General features: G+C 35.0%; 3 protein-coding genes across 4 annotated transcripts; 1 reads left to right on the forward strand and 2 right to left on the reverse strand.

Moving 5' to 3' along the window:
- Positions 1-1,317: 1,317 nt before the first annotated feature.
- LOC115952461 (PHD finger protein ALFIN-LIKE 1-like) lies at positions 1,318-5,507 on the reverse strand. Its single transcript, XM_031069640.1, has 5 exons — positions 5,192-5,507; positions 5,073-5,105; positions 4,399-4,621; positions 2,182-2,302; positions 1,318-1,801 (listed from the first exon to the last, which is right to left on the reverse strand). Exons 1-5 carry the CDS (start codon positions 5,280-5,282, stop codon positions 1,553-1,555), a joined length of 717 nt encoding a protein of 238 aa, XP_030925500.1. The 5' UTR covers positions 5,283-5,507; the 3' UTR covers positions 1,318-1,552.
- Positions 5,508-7,428: 1,921 nt separating this feature from the next.
- LOC115952460 (dnaJ homolog subfamily B member 13-like) lies at positions 7,429-10,989 on the reverse strand. Of its 2 annotated transcripts, none has more exons than XM_031069639.1 (4): positions 10,603-10,989; positions 10,096-10,520; positions 7,904-8,384; positions 7,429-7,743 (listed from the first exon to the last, which is right to left on the reverse strand). In XM_031069639.1, exons 1-3 carry the CDS (start codon positions 10,765-10,767, stop codon positions 7,943-7,945), a joined length of 1,032 nt encoding a protein of 343 aa, XP_030925499.1. In that variant the 5' UTR covers positions 10,768-10,989; the 3' UTR covers positions 7,429-7,743; positions 7,904-7,942. The 2 variants fall into 2 exon arrangements, with proteins under 2 accessions (XP_030925499.1, XP_030925498.1); XM_031069638.1 differs by having other exon boundaries at positions 7,429-7,750.
- Positions 10,990-16,024: 5,035 nt separating this feature from the next.
- On the forward strand, positions 16,025-19,870 carry LOC115951299 (CTD nuclear envelope phosphatase 1 homolog). Its single transcript, XM_031068492.1, has 6 exons — positions 16,025-16,688; positions 17,203-17,331; positions 17,420-17,540; positions 17,628-17,709; positions 19,045-19,198; positions 19,304-19,870. The coding sequence occupies exons 1-6, from the start codon at positions 16,353-16,355 to the stop codon at positions 19,436-19,438; spliced, it is 957 nt and encodes a 318-aa protein (XP_030924352.1). The 5' UTR covers positions 16,025-16,352; the 3' UTR covers positions 19,439-19,870.
- Positions 19,871-19,962: the final 92 nt, after the last annotated feature.

The following is a 19,962-nucleotide window of genomic DNA, read 5'->3' on the forward strand; positions in this document are numbered from 1 at the left end:
TCAATAATATTGTCATGTGCAATATAAAAAATTTAATATAATACTCTTATCAATAAAAAGAAAATTAGATTTTATAACTACAGTCTTTTTGTTTACAATAAAGTGGACAAAGGAGATTCCAATTCAAGTTCTCCTTGTTGAGAGAATTAGATAACATTACCGAGCCACAAGGCTTTTGATTGTATAACTATGATTGTTGTATAAATAGATTAAATGTTACCAAAACTAAAATAAACGAAAATGGTTTTTGACAAAAGAGGGGGAAAAAAGGCTGACTCATGTGACCCTATGGATCAACTCGATCCAACTCATTCAGTCACTTTGCATAGCCACATACGAATCGTCCCATTTCTTCATGGGTCTAATGCAATGTGTAGTTGGGGTGGAAAGGAAAAGAATAAAATAGGATGGAAGGAGCATGAAGAGGAAAATGTAATTTTTCATGGTTTGGTTGGAGTGAAAATGAAGAGGAAAGAAAATAGGGATAATTGGAGTTTTCCACCTCAGTCCACTTCCAAATTGTGAAGAAAACATAATGGAAATACCATTAAGAAGAAAATTATAACATTACCCCTTTACTTTTCTATCCTTTCAGTTTTATATAATGACATGATAATAATATAATCATATTTCCACTATTCCGGTCTCTATACTATATACACACGGTAGAAAACACAAATCTTTTCTATCATTGCACGTCCATCATCTCAACCAAACAAAGCTTGAATATTCGTTACCTACACCCATGTAACGTTTTTATGATCCATTTGATTTAAGTCTAAACATAGGATTTAGAAGGAAGCCTAATTCTTACTAGGCAATTGAGGCCCAGTTACACCTAACCTTCCACCTTGGGCCGCGGACCAATTCGTTGCTTTGTTCTATAGTAAGGGGCCTTGATGCTCTCCATAATTGTCTCCATGCTTCAGGTTTGACCTTTTGATTAGTACTTTCGAAGGTTCATAAACATTAAAAATGGCTAGATTACTTCATAAGTTGGGGCTTTGCTGGCATTGGGTGTAACTTGTAAAGTATATATTAATTAACAATTCAACTGAATCACCAATATCAAAGCTTGTTTTAAAGAATTTAACCTTGATGCATTGGATCTTTTGCTGCAGTCTAATCTTCAAAGTCAAGTTTTAGGCCCAGTAGGGGCACATTCAACGGTAATCCTAATGGGGATTCAGAAAATAATTAGAAATATAGACAACTAATGTGTACTCAGAAGGAACACATTCCTTTACAATCACAATGCATAGACGTGCATGTACATGTTAAAAAAAAAAAAAAAAAAAGCACTTCACCAACTATATGTATGTTATTGGTGAATCTGACACAAATTAACAGATTCTAATTATATAAGAAAATATTTGAACAAGGATTCACCGGGGAAGATGGCTTTAAACCACTTTGAAACAATCTGTTAGAAATAAATATTACAGAGCAAACTCAATACATAACTTTTAAAAAAGTAACACTGCTATACCATTTTTTTTTGCCAGCCACTGGAACGATGCTATTCATCTCCCAACATTGGCTTTAGTGACTACTACTGCCTGCCCCTCTTCATACAAGATGGGCATTTGTATTGCTTGATGCTTTCCGCCTTAGCAGGTGTTATCTTCACACACTTTCCATGGTACCACCTCTCACAGACATCACAGCCAATCCAAAATTCATCTGCGTTGTAATTTCCACCGCAGCTCCCACAAAGGGTTTCACTATGCTCATCTTCTTCCTCCTCAAAATTCTCATCAGCAAACTTAGTATTAATCTTAACTTGTCCATCGTTTGATCTCTACAGTACAGTGAACCCAGTAATGATTAAAGGTATGAGCATGCATTAGTACTATGAAACAGTAAAACCAGTATGCCGAATGCCAATAACATTTCTTCTTGCAGAAGGTCAATATTTGGTAATTAGGTGGCTTTGCAAGCCTAAATCATATACATTTCTTGAATAGTGTTTTGACAAATGCACGCTGACATTTTAGAATACACATAATCATTCATCACACAGTATATTTTTATAGATTTATTTTTCTGATTTTGATTATCATTTTAACAAACATAACCTTAGATAGAGCCAGAGGCTGATAGACCCTAACTTAAGTATGACAAATTCAATGATAGATGAGAATCAAGAAATTAAAAAAAGCTTAGTTCCATCTTTCTAACCTTTGTGCTGCCCCGAGACTTGCTTCCGCTATCCACACTGGGCTTGTCTTTTATAGGCTTCCTCTCCGTAACAACTTCAAAAACGGTTGGCAGTTCATTGATCAAGCTAAATAGACGTTTCCTGTCAAAAAAATCAACTCAATTTATGTTAAATAGACAATTATAACAAGGGAAAATGGCATGCAATTTTGCATACATGAAAAACCTCCTTTTAAATCATAACAATAGTGGACGTTAAAAAAAAAAAAAAACTTCAAGAGAGAAAAAGGAGTCTGAAATTCTCTGTATAGTTACAAATAATAACTCGCTCAGTCAAGCCCCATTCAGATTTCTCAGCTACTGTAAAATAAATGTCATTGCGCCACTAATGTGCAAGCTCTGACCCAAAACTGCCAATCTCACAGGATAAGATGGCCTTTTTTTTTAGATAAACTGTAGAAAGATGGCTTTGAACATAAACAGGTATGGCCTAAGAACGCAGTATCTCACCATGATTCTTGTACCAGTCCCAGCAGTTCAATATAAGCAAAGTAAAGCTACTGAATCAAGAGAGTTCCGAGAATGCCATGACATAGCATGGGATTTAAAATCATATTCACGTATCTGCTAGCAATTAGCCATCAGTACCATGATTACTTTAAAGGCATATGATATCATTATTACATACAAGATGTTTCATGCTACAACAACTACACCTTAGGCCCAAAACTCTGGAATCAACTATGGATCCTCAAGCAGGTAATCAAGGTCAGCCGCATGTAATCCTTTTTGCCATTTTATCCTATCTAGAATCACTCTGTCACCAATTTGATTGACAAGTCCTTTTTACTAATTCTGCTAATGTTATTACATGCTCATCTACCTTTTTTCATTCCCTCGACTTGAATCATTGAACTACTTATAAGATGTGACAAAAAAAAATTGTTTCAGCATAGAATATGAAGTACTGATAACTTAAAACAACATTGCAGTTGGGGAGTTGACAGCTTCATCTGCCTTCCTTTCCATTAAAAATGTTTACTTGATCGTTCTTTAAATAAATCAGCTAGTGATAACACCTGTTATCTTAAGCTCATAGTTTTTACCCTCAATTCTAGGACTGAAATTCTTCCAGAATACACAGACCATGTTCATGAATCTCCAAACAACAGAATGACAAAAAAGCTTCTTGGATCAGTAAAAAAAAATTTTTTTTTTTGTTAAGTGTTAGCTCCAAGGGGAGGGGGAAGGGGAGCTTCAAACTAAACCACGTAAATCACTATTGCATCAAATGCAAAGAGCAGTGGGGAAAGAAAATTGATATACTAGAACTTTTAAACTAACACAGAAAAAAACATGGCAGACAACCAAGATCCATTTGTAAGAAATTAGGTACACTGAGAGAAAGAATAAAGGAACATATTCTGATGCTGCTGCCTGTAAGCCAACAGAATGATAGTAAGAGGCAAAAAGACAATTTTTCAGTAAAAGAAAATTGAGAAAAAGAAGGAACAGACATAACTTCAAAAAACAAACAAATTAGGAAGTACTTGGATACCCCGTCAAAGTTAGAATGGCTCTATTTTCAACACATATTTCTTCTTGACAAATAATAAGAACTTTATTAAACACGGAGAGTTCTTAAGTAGACTGAGTGTGTATAGAAGTTCTCCCAAATATTACGAGCACAATACAATGCCTCAAAAAAGTCTAGAAAAGAAGAAACAAGATTTCAGATCAAGCATATCGAATCCCAACCCATTAAGCTCTATCTTCTAGCATTTGAAGTTTTAAATCCAACTCCAACAAATACAATAGAGCCAATAAAGATAATTTTTTTGATAGGTATATAGTGAGTGAGGGGGAGAGGGAGGTGGGGTTAGAACCACAAATATGGGACACCAGAAAGGATGCCATAACCACTAAGCTATCATTTTGAACCCCAGAGCCAACAAAGCTTAATTAAAGTCACCACCACAACTTATATTGTAAATCCATGAACTCCATCTGAGAGATACATTAAAATCGCACTGATTTTCATGATGACGCTGACCCATTTGTTATATATGGATTTTCAGTTTAAAAATAAATATAAGAGACAACAAGGAATTCAATTTTTCAGGAGCGCCCAAAGATCTGCTCAACAAATACATCAATATCAGATTTCTCAAATGAACTCCAATATCATATGAAGCACATGAATGCGGCAGAAACAATAAAAAGAGTGAAAGATTTTACCTTTCATTGCGGTTAAGACGAGCTCCAAGATAGAAAGCCACAGAAAGCAACCAAGAATCACTGTGCACTGCAACCAATGAAAGCCAATCTTTCCGGTGCATGCCATCTCTTGCGAAATTGATCCCAAGTGCTGGCTCTGGAAGCTCCGGTGGAACTTCCTCAGCCGGCAAAGTTACTTCCCAACTTTCATTCGGATGCCCATACAAACACAAGTTCTCCTTATCTTTAACAAAACAAAAGGGGAAAAAAATTTTGAATTAAAAAAACTAACTAACTAAACACTTAAAAGCTCTGTTTGGATCATAACAAAACAGTAAAACTCAATTGAGTTTTCTACAGTTAATTTGACCTAGACTTTCTGATTTGAAATTACAATCATTTCATTTCAATTGCATTACTATTACTTTCACTATCAAAATGTTTTCATAGACTAGAGATCTAAAAATTTTCAAATTGAACAGGAAAAAAAATACATTTCCACATAAAAAGAAACGAATAAGTTTTTAATTTTATAATAGTTTTGACCTCCCATTCCAATCCTACGACTCTGATTACCATAACCACACCATGCAAACAAAACTTTCCCTCGGTTTCTCGGAAATCAAACAAAAAAAAAAAAAAAAAAAAAAAAACGAAATTTAAAATAAAATAAAATAAGTCTAATTACACAGTACCTGGATCACAGAGTCCATAAAATTCATCAACATCTGAATCAAAAAAAGCAACGGTCAGATTGGTATTTTTAGAGAGAGAGAGAGAGAGAGAGTAATTGTAGAGAGAGAAAGTAAAGTACCGTAAGTTAAAGCACGAACGACACCAGCTCGGCGGCCACTGTAATCTTTGAAGATCTCCTCTACGGTTCGAGGACTGGCAGCCATTTCCATGACCTATCAGAATTCGGGGATCTAAAAAGGTGCGTTTTGGATTTTTTTATTTTTTATTTCCTGAATTTTAAAGGTAGGAAAAGTATTTACTTGATGAATTGGAATTGCAGAGAAAGAGTACGGAGAGGGATCGAAGAGAGAGAGAGAGAGAGCTTTAGAAAAACAGAGAAGAGAGAAGCATGTAAAAACGTGGGGAGCGAAACACATAGAGGTGGGTTCTTGTGAGAGACTCTGTAAATTAACGCTATATTGGGTAATTACTATCTCCACTCTTTTTTTTTTTTTTATGGGATTGATGGGTTTATAGCCGTACGATTTGGGAGACTTGGAGTGTAGATAGTAAAAATAGGGGGTGTGTGATAGGATATTATGTGGTACTTTTTTTGCTTTTTTCACTTTTGGCTAATCTGTATTAGCATTGGTGACTCCTTAGTTTTGTGATTTCGACATTGAACCCACATGTATTTGTCTCTAATCTCTATGCTTTTCTTGGCATAGTCAACCAACTACGCGTATGTTCAATTTGATTTCAATGGGTTTAGTTTGGTAAAAAAATTCATAATCTTTCACAGGAGATTGATTTTAGTATTAGTAAAAGTGATAGAAGTGGTGTATGTACACTAATTATTATATTCTCAAGTCGTAAATCAGTACTTAGAGTCTTGAAATGAGATAAGTCTTGAGTTTGAACATTTAAAACAACAATATAAGATTGATTTAGTTTTAAACTATTGATCTCATAATCTAGTTGGCTTAACTCTCTTGTTAGACTACAATTTCTTTATCTTTGTCTAAGCTCCTCAGGAATTAATTTCTTGATAATAGAAGAACTATTATGATCTCACCTCAACATTTTCTATTTTAAAAAAGGGGGGGAGAGAGAGAGAGAGAGAGATTTTGCTAGAACCCTAAACCAACTGAGACGTATGTTATTGTTGTATCTAGTTAAGGACCAGTGTGTGGTAACAAGTTGTAATTTAAAGTAGCTATAGTTAATTAGTTTATATAATTAAATCTTGAGTTCGTTAATATAATTTTATGATATACATAAATAACTGGTTTTGTTATGGGATTTAGTTCCCTAGTTAACCTATTAACTAACTTCTTTTGTCAACTTATCTAGATGAGAAACGATATGTCAAATGATATATCCACAACATTTTCACAATATTTTTACAACAAATTCTAAGTGGCAATTTGTTACTGATTGTTATTGTTGGGACAAAAAAATAATTTTAGTGTTAAGTTTAAATTTAAACCAACAACAACTAACCACCTATGATTTATTATAAAAATGTTGTGAAAATATTATGGATGTAGAACCTTGTATCGATATAGCTTTCCACAACTTTGAAGTTTTACTTTTTTTTAGATACTCATTAAAATTTCACCTATATAAATATACTCACTTTTGAAAATAAATTATCCACAATAAGCTTATCCCAAATGGGCACTAAAACTCTATAGAAAAATAGAAGCTCAAAAATATTAATTAATATTCTAAAAGGGAAGATTTCCTTTTTTTTTTTTTTTTTTTTTTTGGTTGATAAAAGGAAGATGTTAATTTTGGTGCAAATAGAAGGCAATTACTTTACACCATAGTAAGTAAAAGGTACTATAGCATAAGTTAAACTTACGTACATATTTGTATTTGTACGAAACAAAAATATTTTAAAGAATATATATTTTTATAATTAAAGTATAAAATATGTATCCCCTCCTATTCTTATACCCAAAAAAAAAAATCCAATTTGGCTAAATTTCAATATTCTTGTCAACAATGTACAATTATTTTGCTGAGCGGTCAATAAACTAAAACTTTCATATAAATGTAATATTTGTTGAGGTGAAAGTCTAAATATAAAGAATCTCAAGAACGTGCCACAGGACCTCATGCTCTCCGACTAAGGTGTGTGTGTGTGTGTCTATCTATACATATATTGAATACACCAATTATAAAGTATGTATAAAGCAATTCACAATTCACTTCAAATGACCACTAAAGAATCAATTAACATCCTCTAGCTATTATACCCAGGAGACACCAACCATAGCTGGGTTTCTTTCCACATAAACCAAGCAGTGGCAGTTTTAAATTTCTACTGAAAACGGTTCTGACTCACTTCAGATATTAAGAACAGGGCACTTTTTAAGTCCTCCAAAAGTTAAAGATGCACCCTTCAAATGCCTGGAAATAACTGGATAAGAAAAGAACTAATTCTAAGGTTGAATTTTGTCCAGTCACCAAATTTGCATCATAGCAAAGCTTACATCTCACAAACTGGTAGGCATGTTATAGCAATTCAACCATTTTTGTTCTTCAGAATTAGGTGGTGCACAGCACAAGGGGGGGAAAAATCTAAGGGGAAGGGTGACCAATGGCAACTCAAGCCCATAGTAGGCGAGGGTACATAAATTTTGTTTCGTGAACATTTTACAACCATGAGTGGTCTGGCAAAACCTGTGCACTTAAAGAAGATTGGAAAAAGAAAAAAGACAAAAAAACACAAATAATATTAAAAGCCTAAATAACTGTTTTAATAGAATCCTCAGCTCACAAAGCATGAATTTTCTTTCTTTCCAGGAATGAGAACCAACAAAGAAAATAAAAGCAAGCTTACACAAGTTTGGAAGATGGTAGGGAGAGATACCACCAGCGTTTATGAAGAAGTTAATAGTCGCTTAATGCCAGTTTTCTGCTCTGATGTAAGCCTGGTGGGGAACTTGATATTGAATTTGATTCTCAAGTTTCCTCTTTTGGAAGGTTCTTTGGGGATTGGCATTCCTTCTCCCTTAACAACTTCTTCATAGGTGGGACTGATGATGGAGTTGATAGGAACTGTCAGATTCCGCCCATCAAGTGTGGTCAACTGTGCCGTGTAACCTGTCAAAGCTTCCACAAGAGATATCTTCTGGGTGACAATTAGATCATTGCCATCCCTCTTAAAGAGACTATGAGGCTTCTCATCAATAATAAAGATTAGGTCTGAGGGTATAACACCTCGCTGTTCATTTCCCTTCTCCGGAAAAGTGATCTTTGTCCCCTTCTTCCAACCTGGCTTGATCTCAATTGTAAGAATTTCCTCCACTGTAGTCGGTCTCCTGTACAACAAAATAACATATGCAAGACCAGTCAAGACAAACTATCAAAAGAAATTTCATATGCAGGTGATCTCTTGTCCAATTCTTTTAGATTTCTAGCGCGTGTATAATGCTGTTTCTTGCATACCCAGAAGATTTATAACATTGATGAAACAAACTTACAACAACAACACAGTTACAAAGGAATGATTTTGATTCCTAGAAAGTTAAAAACAAAAGAAAGAAAATTTCATTTTGTTGCACATATATATTTGATAACTTTAGTTCCTTAAGTAATTACAAAGTTTCATGCAAACTATTCTCTCACCCAGCAGACACAATAAGGTCACATAATCATGGATTGACAATATCCCAAACTCCTAACAGTACCACCAATAAAGTTAAGAACAAAAGGTTATCAAGTGTCAAAAGGTTCTAGTAGTTTTACAGCAATTATTGACCTCAAAGTGCCAAAATTCAGAAAATACAAGCTATGGGCCATGTAAGCTTCTTCATTCTGCAGTCATATCTTGAAAAATTATAGACAGCAAGGCATCTTGCTTTAATTATGGACTTTTCACTGGCTCAGAAATCTAAACAAGATCTCAACTACTGGATCTTTCAATATAGAAAACAAAACAGCAAATGCTACAAAAAACATGCATTTGTCAACACAATTTACCCAAACATCTACCATGTATCATCCTGCACACCATCAAAAACAGGAACTTTTGACAGGTAATGACATCGTATGTCCCGCTGGCTGCCAGAACATATTTCTAACTATATACATCTCTAAGATAGCTTCCGTTCCAGAACTGGATTAAAAATAAGATACAACTTAAAACTGTAACAAAATTGAACGTTCACTTATTGCATCAAAACAATCACAATTTAATGTGACATTACGATGTATTCATACATAAACACCCCTCTTCCACCAGACATTGTCAAAATATTGCTCTTACCAAAGCAAACTTATTAAATATCAGTTGCAAAATACCATATACACGCCAAACCTACAAGCGCTTAGATGCAGTCTGCTTCAATCACAAGTGGCAAGTTCCGGAGTTATACAGCACAGAAACCCTTCTTTTTAAACTTGAAATACATATTTTTAAAGCAAAAATAGATGAATAACACACTAACAAGCCTAAGCTCCGGAATCCTCAAAACACATTATATACACATAGCAGAAAATATCAGTTGGCACCCAAAACCTCACATTGGTAAAACTATAATAACTCAGCAAGCTTTACAGTCAAGTAGGTACAAATTACACACCAGCACAAAATCATTATTCAGATAAAATTATGGAATAGACAGAAAATCAACAACCAAGCCTTAGTTTCAAAATTTTGGAATCCGCTATAGATCCTCAAAAAACAAGTTAGAGTTAACCACATAAATTTTTTTTTCCACCACCAACAACAACAGTATTCTCTTCATTCAATTTTATCCGAAGTCATACTTGATATGAAGTATGCCAATCAATTCAATCTGAAGTCTTGAAATAACAAATTTTGGGGTCCAAAATTTTTTGGGTCAGTTCTGATCTGTGAGAGTCCGTCCGCTAATCTATTCTATACAAAGTCTTAATCGACAAAATAAACAAAACAAAAGGCATAATAAAACATGTAGATCTAGAATCTAAATTGAACTAAAAAATAGAAACCAATGATATCAAAAACAGTGTGATTGATTAAAAGGTGATCAAAAAATCAAGACTTACCCACTGGAATCAGTGACATCCCTAGAAATCTTCATCTTCTTTGTAGTTCCTTTATACAAATCCTCCAAACTACACGGCAATGTGCGTTCTATTGCGGCGCCTTTTCGCGGCGCGGCAACAGAGCCCTCACCGGCTCCACCTCTAAACGAAGCAAATATATCATCCCCAAACATACCCCTCGGAAACCCGGACCCGCCCGCACGCGAAGCTCCGTGACCGAAATCGCCCATGCCTCCGAAACCCGAGAACCCGAAAAACTCAGAGAAAATATCGTCCGGACTGCGAGTCGAAAACCGAAACGACGTCGGTCCTCCGGCCTCCGGCCCTCCGGAGAAGCCACCGGCACCCGGCGGCGGCACTTGCCCCTTCAACCCTTCCTCTCCGTACTGATCGTACACTGCTCGCTTTTGCGGATCACTCAAAACCTATCCAACAAAAAAATAAATAAATAAATAAATAAAAATTTGAGAGAGTGAGAAAAGAAAGTAAGGGTTTTTGGGATTTTACATCGTAGGCTTCGGAGATTTGTTTGAATTTGGCTTCGGCTTCTTTTTTGTTGTTAGGGTTTTTATCGGGGTGCCACTTCATAGCGAGCTTTCGATACGCTTTTTTGAGGTCATCGTCTTTGGCGTTTCGGTCTACTTGGAGAATCTTGTAGTAATCGACGCCCATGCCTTTTTTGGCTTTCTTTTCTTCTTCGGCTTCTTTCTTCTTCTTTTTTTTCTGGCTCTGATTTCTTTGTTGTTGCTGTTGTTCTTTTTTTATCTTTAACTCTTTTTTTTGTGGGTTTTCTAGAGAGATCGGCGTTTCTTTGGCTGAAACCTGGAGTTTCGGCCGGAGTTTCTTTGCGACTGGTATGAGTGGAGAGGTTCCGTGTGTTATCCAACTAGATCTGGAATGGGCTTGGACTGTGTTTTTAACCCTATTGTGTTTGGGTCTGGATTGTGATTCGGCCTCAAGAACTGGTATAAAGTTTATGGATCTATGTATTGGGCTATGATTAGCTTTTATTTTTGGCCCAATCAAAACAATTGATGCCCATTCACTCTCAAAATTCATTCTTATGATACGTTTATGCATGGATTTTACTTTTAGTTAGTTTCATCGAATGGTTGTGAATATGTTGTGGATATAGCATTTTTATTGTCAAAGAAGAGAAGTCAAACATCTACACTAACCCAAAAAAAGAAAAGAATCACAACATTTTCATAACACTTTTACAATAAATTTTAAATGGTAAGTTGTTATTAGTTATTATTGTTGGGTAAAAAAGTAATTTTAGTATTGAATTCAAATTAGAACAACTAACAACTACCACCTAAAAATATTTGTTGTGAAGTCCTTCGAAAAAAACAAAGGTTAAAGTTTTAAATCATATTATAATCTAATTTTTTTGGTAACCTTAATAATGAATTGGAAGAAAATAGTTGGGGATGGATCAAAATTAAGTGTTTAAAAGAAGAAAAAATTAAAATGAAACCAACATAGTTGGAAATGCGTACCAATCATAATCTCTCATCTCAATAATGGTGAAATTTGAAGTATACTTAGATATATTGTTACCCAGATAACAATGTCACCGACATAACATATTTTACAAATTTATCATAACAATTTATATTCTGAAATAAAATGTTTTGATAAATTTGTAAAATATTTCAAAATGTAAATTGTTATTATGCAACTGTAGGGACCAGATTTGAGTCCCTAGCCCAAAAGATGGATGAACTTGGGTCCAAAAAGCTCAAAACAATGAATTTGTAGAGAGTGGGTTGGAAAAACTAGGCCTTAATAAATCAGACAAATACTAAAGTAGATTCAGATGACAATAAAATGAAAATAGACAGGTTTATGCTAAAGAAAATCGTCATCGGTAAAGTCCAAGGAGATCTGTTCTTATATATTTCTTTCAGGTTTGATTACAAAATCAATTCTTACTGCTACAATGTTCTTCTCTTAGTTTCTCGATCCCTCTTTCGTGAATGGTCTCTTCTATTATATAGTTCTTTTTAGTCGATCTTGGCCCTCCACTTGTTGACCATCCAAACTTCTACTTTAATGCTTGTCCCATCGGACACCCTCTCAGACCCTCTATGTGTTGGGGTAAACAATGCAACATTGTTCAGGGCTCTTCTCCACATTAATGCAGCCAAAAAGTTAGCTGCAGAGCATTCAATGCCGTGGTAGCAGGTTTCTTCTTAGATATGTCTGGATTCCTCCCTATCCTACGTTCCTGTAATGCATACCTGTATCAATAGAACTTTCCTGGAGTGCTCCCCTGATGCCAAACCAACTCTTCTAACTTCGGCTTTGACTAGCCGAGGAGGTATTCATCCTCGGCCTACCCTCCCGGGCCTCTATGACCAGAACTGACTTCTTCAATTACTGACACGGACTCCCCTGACCACGTTTACTCCTCCGCAGACAATGTTACATCCTCGGATTGGGCCTCAGGCCCAATGTGTACATAGATAGTGAGCTCCTGGGCCCAATACCTCTACAACAATGTTCATCCTTATATCATTTTTATTATACATCAATCATAGTTTATGATCTCAAATGGCTTTGAATTTTACAGTGTACCCAGACTCATGGATTTTATTTTATTTGACTGAAACGCTTGGATTTTAGTTAGTATCCGTTTCGATACAACATCTGCATTTCACTTTTTTTTTTTTTTTTTTTTAGAAGAGAATTTTATGCTTTTCCAATGGGTCCCGTGCACTGTTCACGGGACCCACAAACCTTTTTTAAAAAAAGTAAAATTTTCATTAAAAATGGGTCTTACGGCACTATTCACACATTTAAAAATTATTTTGCTATAATGTTTTCAGTTTTTAGTAATAAGCGGTATCTAAACACACTCTTAGTGTCATTGAATTGTTGAATAAAGGACTTAAGTCAAACATCTATTTTAGTTAGTGTCTTCTCAAAAAAAAAAAATTTAGTGGATCTGCTTAGAGTAAGTTTTGGCTGCCACTTGTGAACGAGTAAAAAAGGAAATGGACTATCTTTGGACTGTTGCTTCGGTGATGCGTTTGGCTTCTTCTTCTTCTTTTTTTTTCTTTTTTTTTTTCTTCAAAATAAATGATTCTCTAAAATCATTGCCAAATGTAATTTTGCTGAGCTTGTTGATCTTTCCCAATATCATATGGGATATATGCATTAGAAGTATGGATTCTTGTGGATATTAAGTTTATCGTAATAGTTTGGATATTATATCCTTTGTTAGCATATATTTACATTGTAATTGTGTTACAAAGAAGAATAAGGAGGTTATTGTTTAATTAGTATAATGTCCATTGTAGGGTTAAGGGCCCAAATTGTATATTGGGCCTTGAGCCTTGGCCAAGAGTATAGTAATCCGAGAACAAATGAATGGTGTTGGATGGGTCAAGCTTAGAATCTAATGAGTGAGATACGAATGAGAGGGCGGTCCGAGAAGGAATAATTCATTGGATATACTAGGTACAACTCAAATATATGTCCCAATAGTCAGGGGGACCTTCTAGGAATCTCTAATGATAGAGACGTGCATCATAAACACACAAGAAAGATGGGAACTCAAAAATATCTAAAGGAAAGCTGCTACCACCGCATTGAATGCCCTGCAAATAACCTTCTGGACGCATTTATGTGGAGAAGACCATTGAACAGTGCTGTTTTGGCTACCACAACTCATAGAAAGCCAGAAAGGATGTTTGATAGAACAAACATTCAAGTAGTGGCTCAAATGATCGACAAGTGTAGGATCAAGATCGTCCAAAGGGAATTATATAATGTAAGAGGTCCTTCATGGATAGGGATCCAAAGATTAATGGAGAAAAACACTGTAGCAATCAAAGTTGTACTTGTAACCTGTTCAATTGATTTATATTGGAACTAACCTCCTTGGACTGGGCCGAGAGTGAATTTATCCAGATTAGTTCTTCTTGTTTTTGCTTGACCCACTTCTAAAGCCATACTAACCATTGTCTAACTCATCAGAGCCTAATTCTCTAATCCACTCTCTACAAATTTATTGTATTGGGCTCACTGGGCCAATATCCCTTAACTTTGGGCTTGGGTTGCAAAACATGTCCCTACACCCATATTTTATCTTTTCCATTTTACAGAGAAACTCAAAGGTCCAAGTTTCAAATCATATTCTATCTAATTATTTTGGTAACTTTAATAATGAGTTGGATGAAAATAATTGGTTATGGATCAAAATTAGTGTTGAAAAGGAAAAAAAATATTAAAAATTAAAATGAAACTAACATAGTTGAAAATGTACACTAATCACAATCTATCATCTCAATAGTTGTGAAGAATGTTGTGAAATTAAATGCACCTAGATTTATTGTTAGCCAAATAACAATGTTACTTACCAACCTAAAATTTCACAAAATTTTATTTTAAAATATAGATTATTATTGTACAACATTATCATTATCATTATCATATCACTGTTTTATTATACATCAAGGTTGCTTTGGCATGACTTAAAGAACTAGCTTATTTTACTATTTTGCTTATTTTTGCTATTATTCATAAGTTCCACTACACTTTTTGGTACTATTCATGAGTTTTACTGTACTATGTGCCCGTTTGGGTAGAGCTGAAACTTGCGTTTCAGCTCTACGTTTTCCTACCTTTTTTTTTTTTTTTTTTTTCCTCTGCACGTGAACAGTAAAAGCACTGTGCAGGGGACAAAAATTACTATTCACGCACTGTTTACGCACTGTTCACACACTATTCATGGGTCCCACGACACTTTTTACACATTTAAAAATTATTTTGCTACAGTGTTTTCAGTTTTCAGTTTTCAATTTTCAGTTTCAGCAACAATAAGCTCAATCCAAACGGACCCTATTTCAACTAATTTTTACATTTATCTACAATACTTTCAACAAAATTTTTTCAATTTTAACTAAATAAACTGTTCTCAAACGGACACCAATTTTTTTTAATGAGTGAAAGGGGGGCGGGGCGACCATGTGTGATTCACCTTTTTGGGCATGACCATAAGGGCACCATCCGCTAGGAAATGTTGAATTGAGTCATAATTACTGTGACTGGGGTGCTACAGACCTAACCCTAAAAGAGCTAGCAGTGAAGCACAACGCATGAGTGCTCCCACCTCTTATCCCTAGTATTCGTCAAGGTCCGAGCGGGGATCATTGTGCATGCTCGCGAAATCCTTATAGCTGGCCCACCCCTCTTGGGGCAAATGGACACCAATTATAGTTCATCACATCAATCACATCAATGACTATAGAATTTGCAATTTCCCATGCATTATAGTAACACAAAAAGCTAAAGGTAGTCCCATAAAAAAGGTAGTAGTTAATTGCAAATGTCATGAAATAAAAAAGGTAGTTAGCAAGTAGCACTCAGTCACAAATGGGCGTGGTCCAAATTTGAAGTCTACTTAGACTTATTGTTACCCAAATAACAATGTTGCCCACCTAACGTATTTCACAAAATCATCACAACATTTTATTTAGAGTAATGTTAGAAACACATCATTTATCATAACTTTACTATAATTTTGTACATTACTCATTATATATTTAACAATCACAACTTACTACATGATAAATTATGATAAAATTATAACAAATTATATATCCCCCGGCATTATTTTTTTATTTGAAAGTATAAATTTTTATTATAAAACATTAACATTATCATATAATCTTTACTATACATCTATCACAGTCTGTGTGACCTCAATAGCTATCAAATTTGCAGTGTGCCTAGACTCATCATCAGCAATAAATGCATATGTCATAGAGGCAATAAGAAAAAGAAGAAGATAAAAAGTAGTTTGCAAGTGTCAGTCACAAATAAGCGTGGTCCAAATGGGCTATTGCTGTTGTTACATTATAAGGCCCACTTGGGTTGGGTTGGCTTTAGCTTTCGCGTGATCATTATAATTCATTCCTCGCTTGTTGTGCCTAAGTAGTATGTACTTTTCTTGATTCATGTGATTTCCATTAAAAAGAGACACTCAATAATTAGTGGTGATTAAGAGTGTGTATCAAAGATCCAATAATTCACAGCCACGCAACCATTCGCTGCTAATCCACGCTTTTTCAAAATAAGAAGCACCAGATTATAAATCCTTCCCAAATCCAAACACAAACACAAACATCAACAACCAGATCATATATATATATATATATATTGTAATCTTCCAAAAAAATTTCAAAAAAATTCAAAAATAGAGAGAACCGCCACAGTCTCTTTCTCTTTCTCTCTCGGGTTTAGCTATGGCACAAGCAGAAGTGTACACGAGGAGTTGGAGTTGGAGTAGATTGCAAGTGTGGAGAGCAGTGGTGGATTGGTTAGAGTTTCTATTACAGTTAATCACACAGATCTTAAGAGGCACACCTTCTTTTGCTCACCTCCTTCTTTCGTACCTTAGACTTCCAATCTCCTCTCATTTTCTCGGTTCGAATTCAAATTCTTCTTCTTCTTCTTTCACTCCTTTGCCTCTCGTCGAACTCGAACTCGAAGTCTCTTCTCAGGAGGAAGAATCTTCTGTCAGCGTCGACGACACTCAAAACGACGCCGTCGACGATGATCACCGCATCGAAAAGCTCACGGTACGGTATTGTATTGTATATAAATTATGATAATAATTACAGTCCTTGCTTTATTTTTTGTGATTGGAGAATTTTACTCTTATGATCAAAACTAGCTTAATAATTACCTAAAAGTAAATTCACTTTAATTATATTAAATAGGTGATCAAAATAATTAAGATGAATTATAAATTTCATTTATAAATCTCTTGAAATTTAGGTAATACAATTTTTATTTAGAGTAATTGATCTAATTTTTATTATTATAGCATATGATTTGGTTATGGTTGTTAAAGCCAGAGCTTAGGACTAGTGGTAACAAATTTTGGAATAATATACACAATTTTGCATATTTAATGTACATAATTCTTCAAAAACTATATACACAATTTTGTACATTCAAAATATACAAAGTTCTGTATATTCAATATACACAATTTTTCAATTTTGTGGCGTTCTGCTTGTTTTTGTAGTATTGAGGTTCTTTTTTTTGGGTAAGATTATTGTGTTTAAGAAATAGAGTTTTGGCGTGTAGGTTGTTCTTGACATGGACGAGACGCTAGTATGTGCATACGAAAAATCTAGTTTGCCTGCCAGTATTCATGCTCAAGCAATGGAAGCTGGATTGAAGTGGTTTGAGATTCAATGTGTATCCTCGGACAAGGTCTTGATCTCTCTCCGAACATGTTATTTCGGTTTCTTTTTCATGTGTAACTGTAATATTGATATGATATGATATCTCTGGATGGAAGAGTTCTGAAGGAAAACAAAAGATCAATTATGTGACAGTGTTTGAACGTCCCGGTTTGCAAGAGTTCTTAGATCAGATTAGTAAATTTGCAGATCTTGTTCTTTTCACTGCCGGTCTTGAAGGTTCGATGTTGCTTCATTTCTTCCTTGTTGAATAATTTTTCTTCTGTTTTTGTTCTTTTCGTTAAATTGTCTTTGAGCACCTTGCAGGTTATGCAAGACCACTTGTTGACAAAATAGATGTGGAGAACCGATTTAGCCTTCGTCTATATCGGCCTTCGACAGTTAGCACGTAAGCATCTTTGCCTATTAGTACTTACTCTATGAATAGTAGTTGGATTCAAGACAAGAAAATGCTGCCATGCTTGGTTTGATATATTTTAGAGACTGCTCAGATTGAATAAGTAAACCATTCGACTCGTAGGTAGGCATGATGCAATGTAATAAATAGCAATGGTTGATGGTGAGATGCATTGAACCAAGCCTGTTTGTGTTTTTTTTATTTTTTTGAAATTTTTTGGGCAAGGCTCAGTTGTTGGCATGCAGTGCACTCTTGGTTATAGCTTGCTTGGTATTCAGTTTACTGTTGTAATTTTCACTAGTGCGTTTAAGCTTTCTTGTAGGCATATACCTTCTATTTTGTTGTGGTCTTCAAGTATTCTGAGAGCCATTTTCTGGTTGTATTGAATATTTATAGTGTTGTCTGGGTGTCGTCTTCTGATCATATTGAAACATAGATTTTAAGAGAACATAGTTTTCCTGTTATGTGCTTTTCTCCAGGACGCATAGAAGTTTTTGCACTGGACTCATTAAGACGACTATCAGGCTATGATTTATTGTTCAGCATGCATGAAACCAAGAAACATGCTTATAAAATGGATATAGTGCTCTAGTTAAATTTAAAATGCACAAAATAGTGACTGATAAGTGATAAGATAAATTTTCTGTTTCTGAGAAAAAGAATAATTGTGGTAAATAAAAAATCTGTAGTTGATTGGTCCAGGTGGTGCTAGGTCACTTTCAAACCATACTGATGATGAAACCGGTGACAAATATCAATTTTGCGTATTAGTATTTGCTTAATTGCTATGAGGCAGGATCGGGGCTTGGAATGACATAGGCATCTACATTATTTCTTGTTTTTACTATGCATGCTCTCTTTTGTGCTTATACTCCACCATAAGGGAATGACATATTGTTATTCATGTTACAAATGCTGAGCTAAGTTATGTCTTGATGCTGATGCAATTGCTTAGATGACTTCCTTCACAAAGAAATACTAAAAAGCTGTTCAATTAAAGAAGTGCCCTCTTGTTACTTCTTAGCAATGTTATTTATCAGTTATTTCCATCTAGAAGGTGCATCTTGATGCCTTTTTTTTTATTGTCAGTGGTCTTGAAACTTGTCTATTATATACGGGAGACCAGAAAGCCAAGCTGAAACGTATATCTCTAACATACAATGATACAATTCAAGCTTTTTTGCCCTATTGAAATTACAAAATCCCAGTTCGATGTTTCACATAAGTTGATATACAATGTACAATATTAATGGTGGAGACTAAAACTTTTGGAAATTAATTATGAGATTTTCACTGAAGTTATATCTGGCATTTGTGTACTGACAGGGAATATCGAGAACATGTGAAGGATCTGTCATGTTTATCCAAAGATCTATCTCGAATAGTTATTGTTGATAACAACCCATTTAGTTTCCTGAAGCAACCACTGAATGGAATACCGTGCATTCCATTCTCTGCTGGACAGCCATATGATGATCAGGTACTTAGATTTTGTCAAATTTAAAGGAAGAATCGAATGGTTACATTATACGCCCTGACTACATATCCTCTTCCAATTTTTGTTTCTTTCATGTGGCTTGTATAGCTTTTGGAAGTCCTGCTTCCACTTCTCCAACACCTCTCAATGCAAAAGGATGTGAGGCCTGTACTCTATGAGCAGTTTCACATGCCTGAATGGTTTCAAATGCAGGGGATTCCTGTTTGTGGATTGACAGAATGAGATTAATCAAGTCAGATAGGATAACTGTGGTATTTCTGGCACCAGCGGACATAGGTATTTTGTGGGAGCACTTTTCAACCTGATGTCATAAGGCCTTGTAAATTGTCATCATATTAGCTGCTGCCAACCAAAGAATTTAAAACTATTGGGATAACCTGCAATGACTAATTGGAGATATACCTGCAGAGCAGGTTTATCGTGATTAAGTAGAGTCCAATTCTTTATAGTTGTGTAATATCAGAGAGTATCACCTGAATTTGCAAGGTTTCAACTTTCAAGTATGATTATTTTTTAAAATTAGTTTACTTTGCTGCCTTTGCATATCTATATGGTCTTGGAAATGTAAATGGATTAAGCAGTGAGTTGTTGTCTTTTGAAATATGACACGTTTGGGTAATCTCCCAGACTGTCATACTCTTAGAGCTATTTTCATTGATGGAAGTATATGTCATAGCTATATAATGAAAACGCCCTCAGATGTCATTTTTCTCCTAGCCCTTGTAGAATATTCAAAGGGCAATGGA

This window comes from Quercus lobata, chromosome 7, assembly GCF_001633185.2.
Source record: "Quercus lobata isolate SW786 chromosome 7, ValleyOak3.0 Primary Assembly, whole genome shotgun sequence".
NCBI classification, from domain to species: Eukaryota; Viridiplantae; Streptophyta; class Magnoliopsida; order Fagales; family Fagaceae; genus Quercus; species Quercus lobata.

Bases quoted from the DNA above. Each gene is read 5' to 3' on its own strand.
- LOC115952461 (XM_031069640.1), bottom strand. From the start codon at position 5,282: ATGGAAATGGCTGCCAGTCCTCGAACCGTAGAGGAGATCTTCAAAGAT. The intron at 2,303-4,398 runs GTAAAATCTTTC...TTTTTTTGACAG, and splicing joins CGTCTTAACCGCAATGAAAG to GAAACGTCTATTTAGCTTGA. The intron at 1,802-2,181 runs GTTAGAAAGATG...ACTGTACTGTAG, and splicing joins AGTCTCGGGGCAGCACAAAG to AGATCAAACGATGGACAAGT.
- LOC115952460 (XM_031069639.1), bottom strand. From the start codon at position 10,767: ATGGGCGTCGATTACTACAAGATTCTCCAAGTAGACCGAAACGCCAAA. The intron at 10,521-10,602 runs GTAAAATCCCAA...TTTGTTGGATAG, and splicing joins AAATCTCCGAAGCCTACGAT to GTTTTGAGTGATCCGCAAAA. The intron at 8,385-10,095 runs GTAAGTCTTGAT...TTTGTTGTACAG, and splicing joins GATGTCACTGATTCCAGTGG to GAGACCGACTACAGTGGAGG.
- LOC115951299 (XM_031068492.1), top strand. From the start codon at position 16,353: ATGGCACAAGCAGAAGTGTACACGAGGAGTTGGAGTTGGAGTAGATTG. The intron at 16,689-17,202 runs GTACGGTATTGT...TTTGGCGTGTAG, and splicing joins ACCGCATCGAAAAGCTCACG to GTTGTTCTTGACATGGACGA. The intron at 19,199-19,303 runs GTACTTAGATTT...TGGCTTGTATAG, and splicing joins GACAGCCATATGATGATCAG to CTTTTGGAAGTCCTGCTTCC.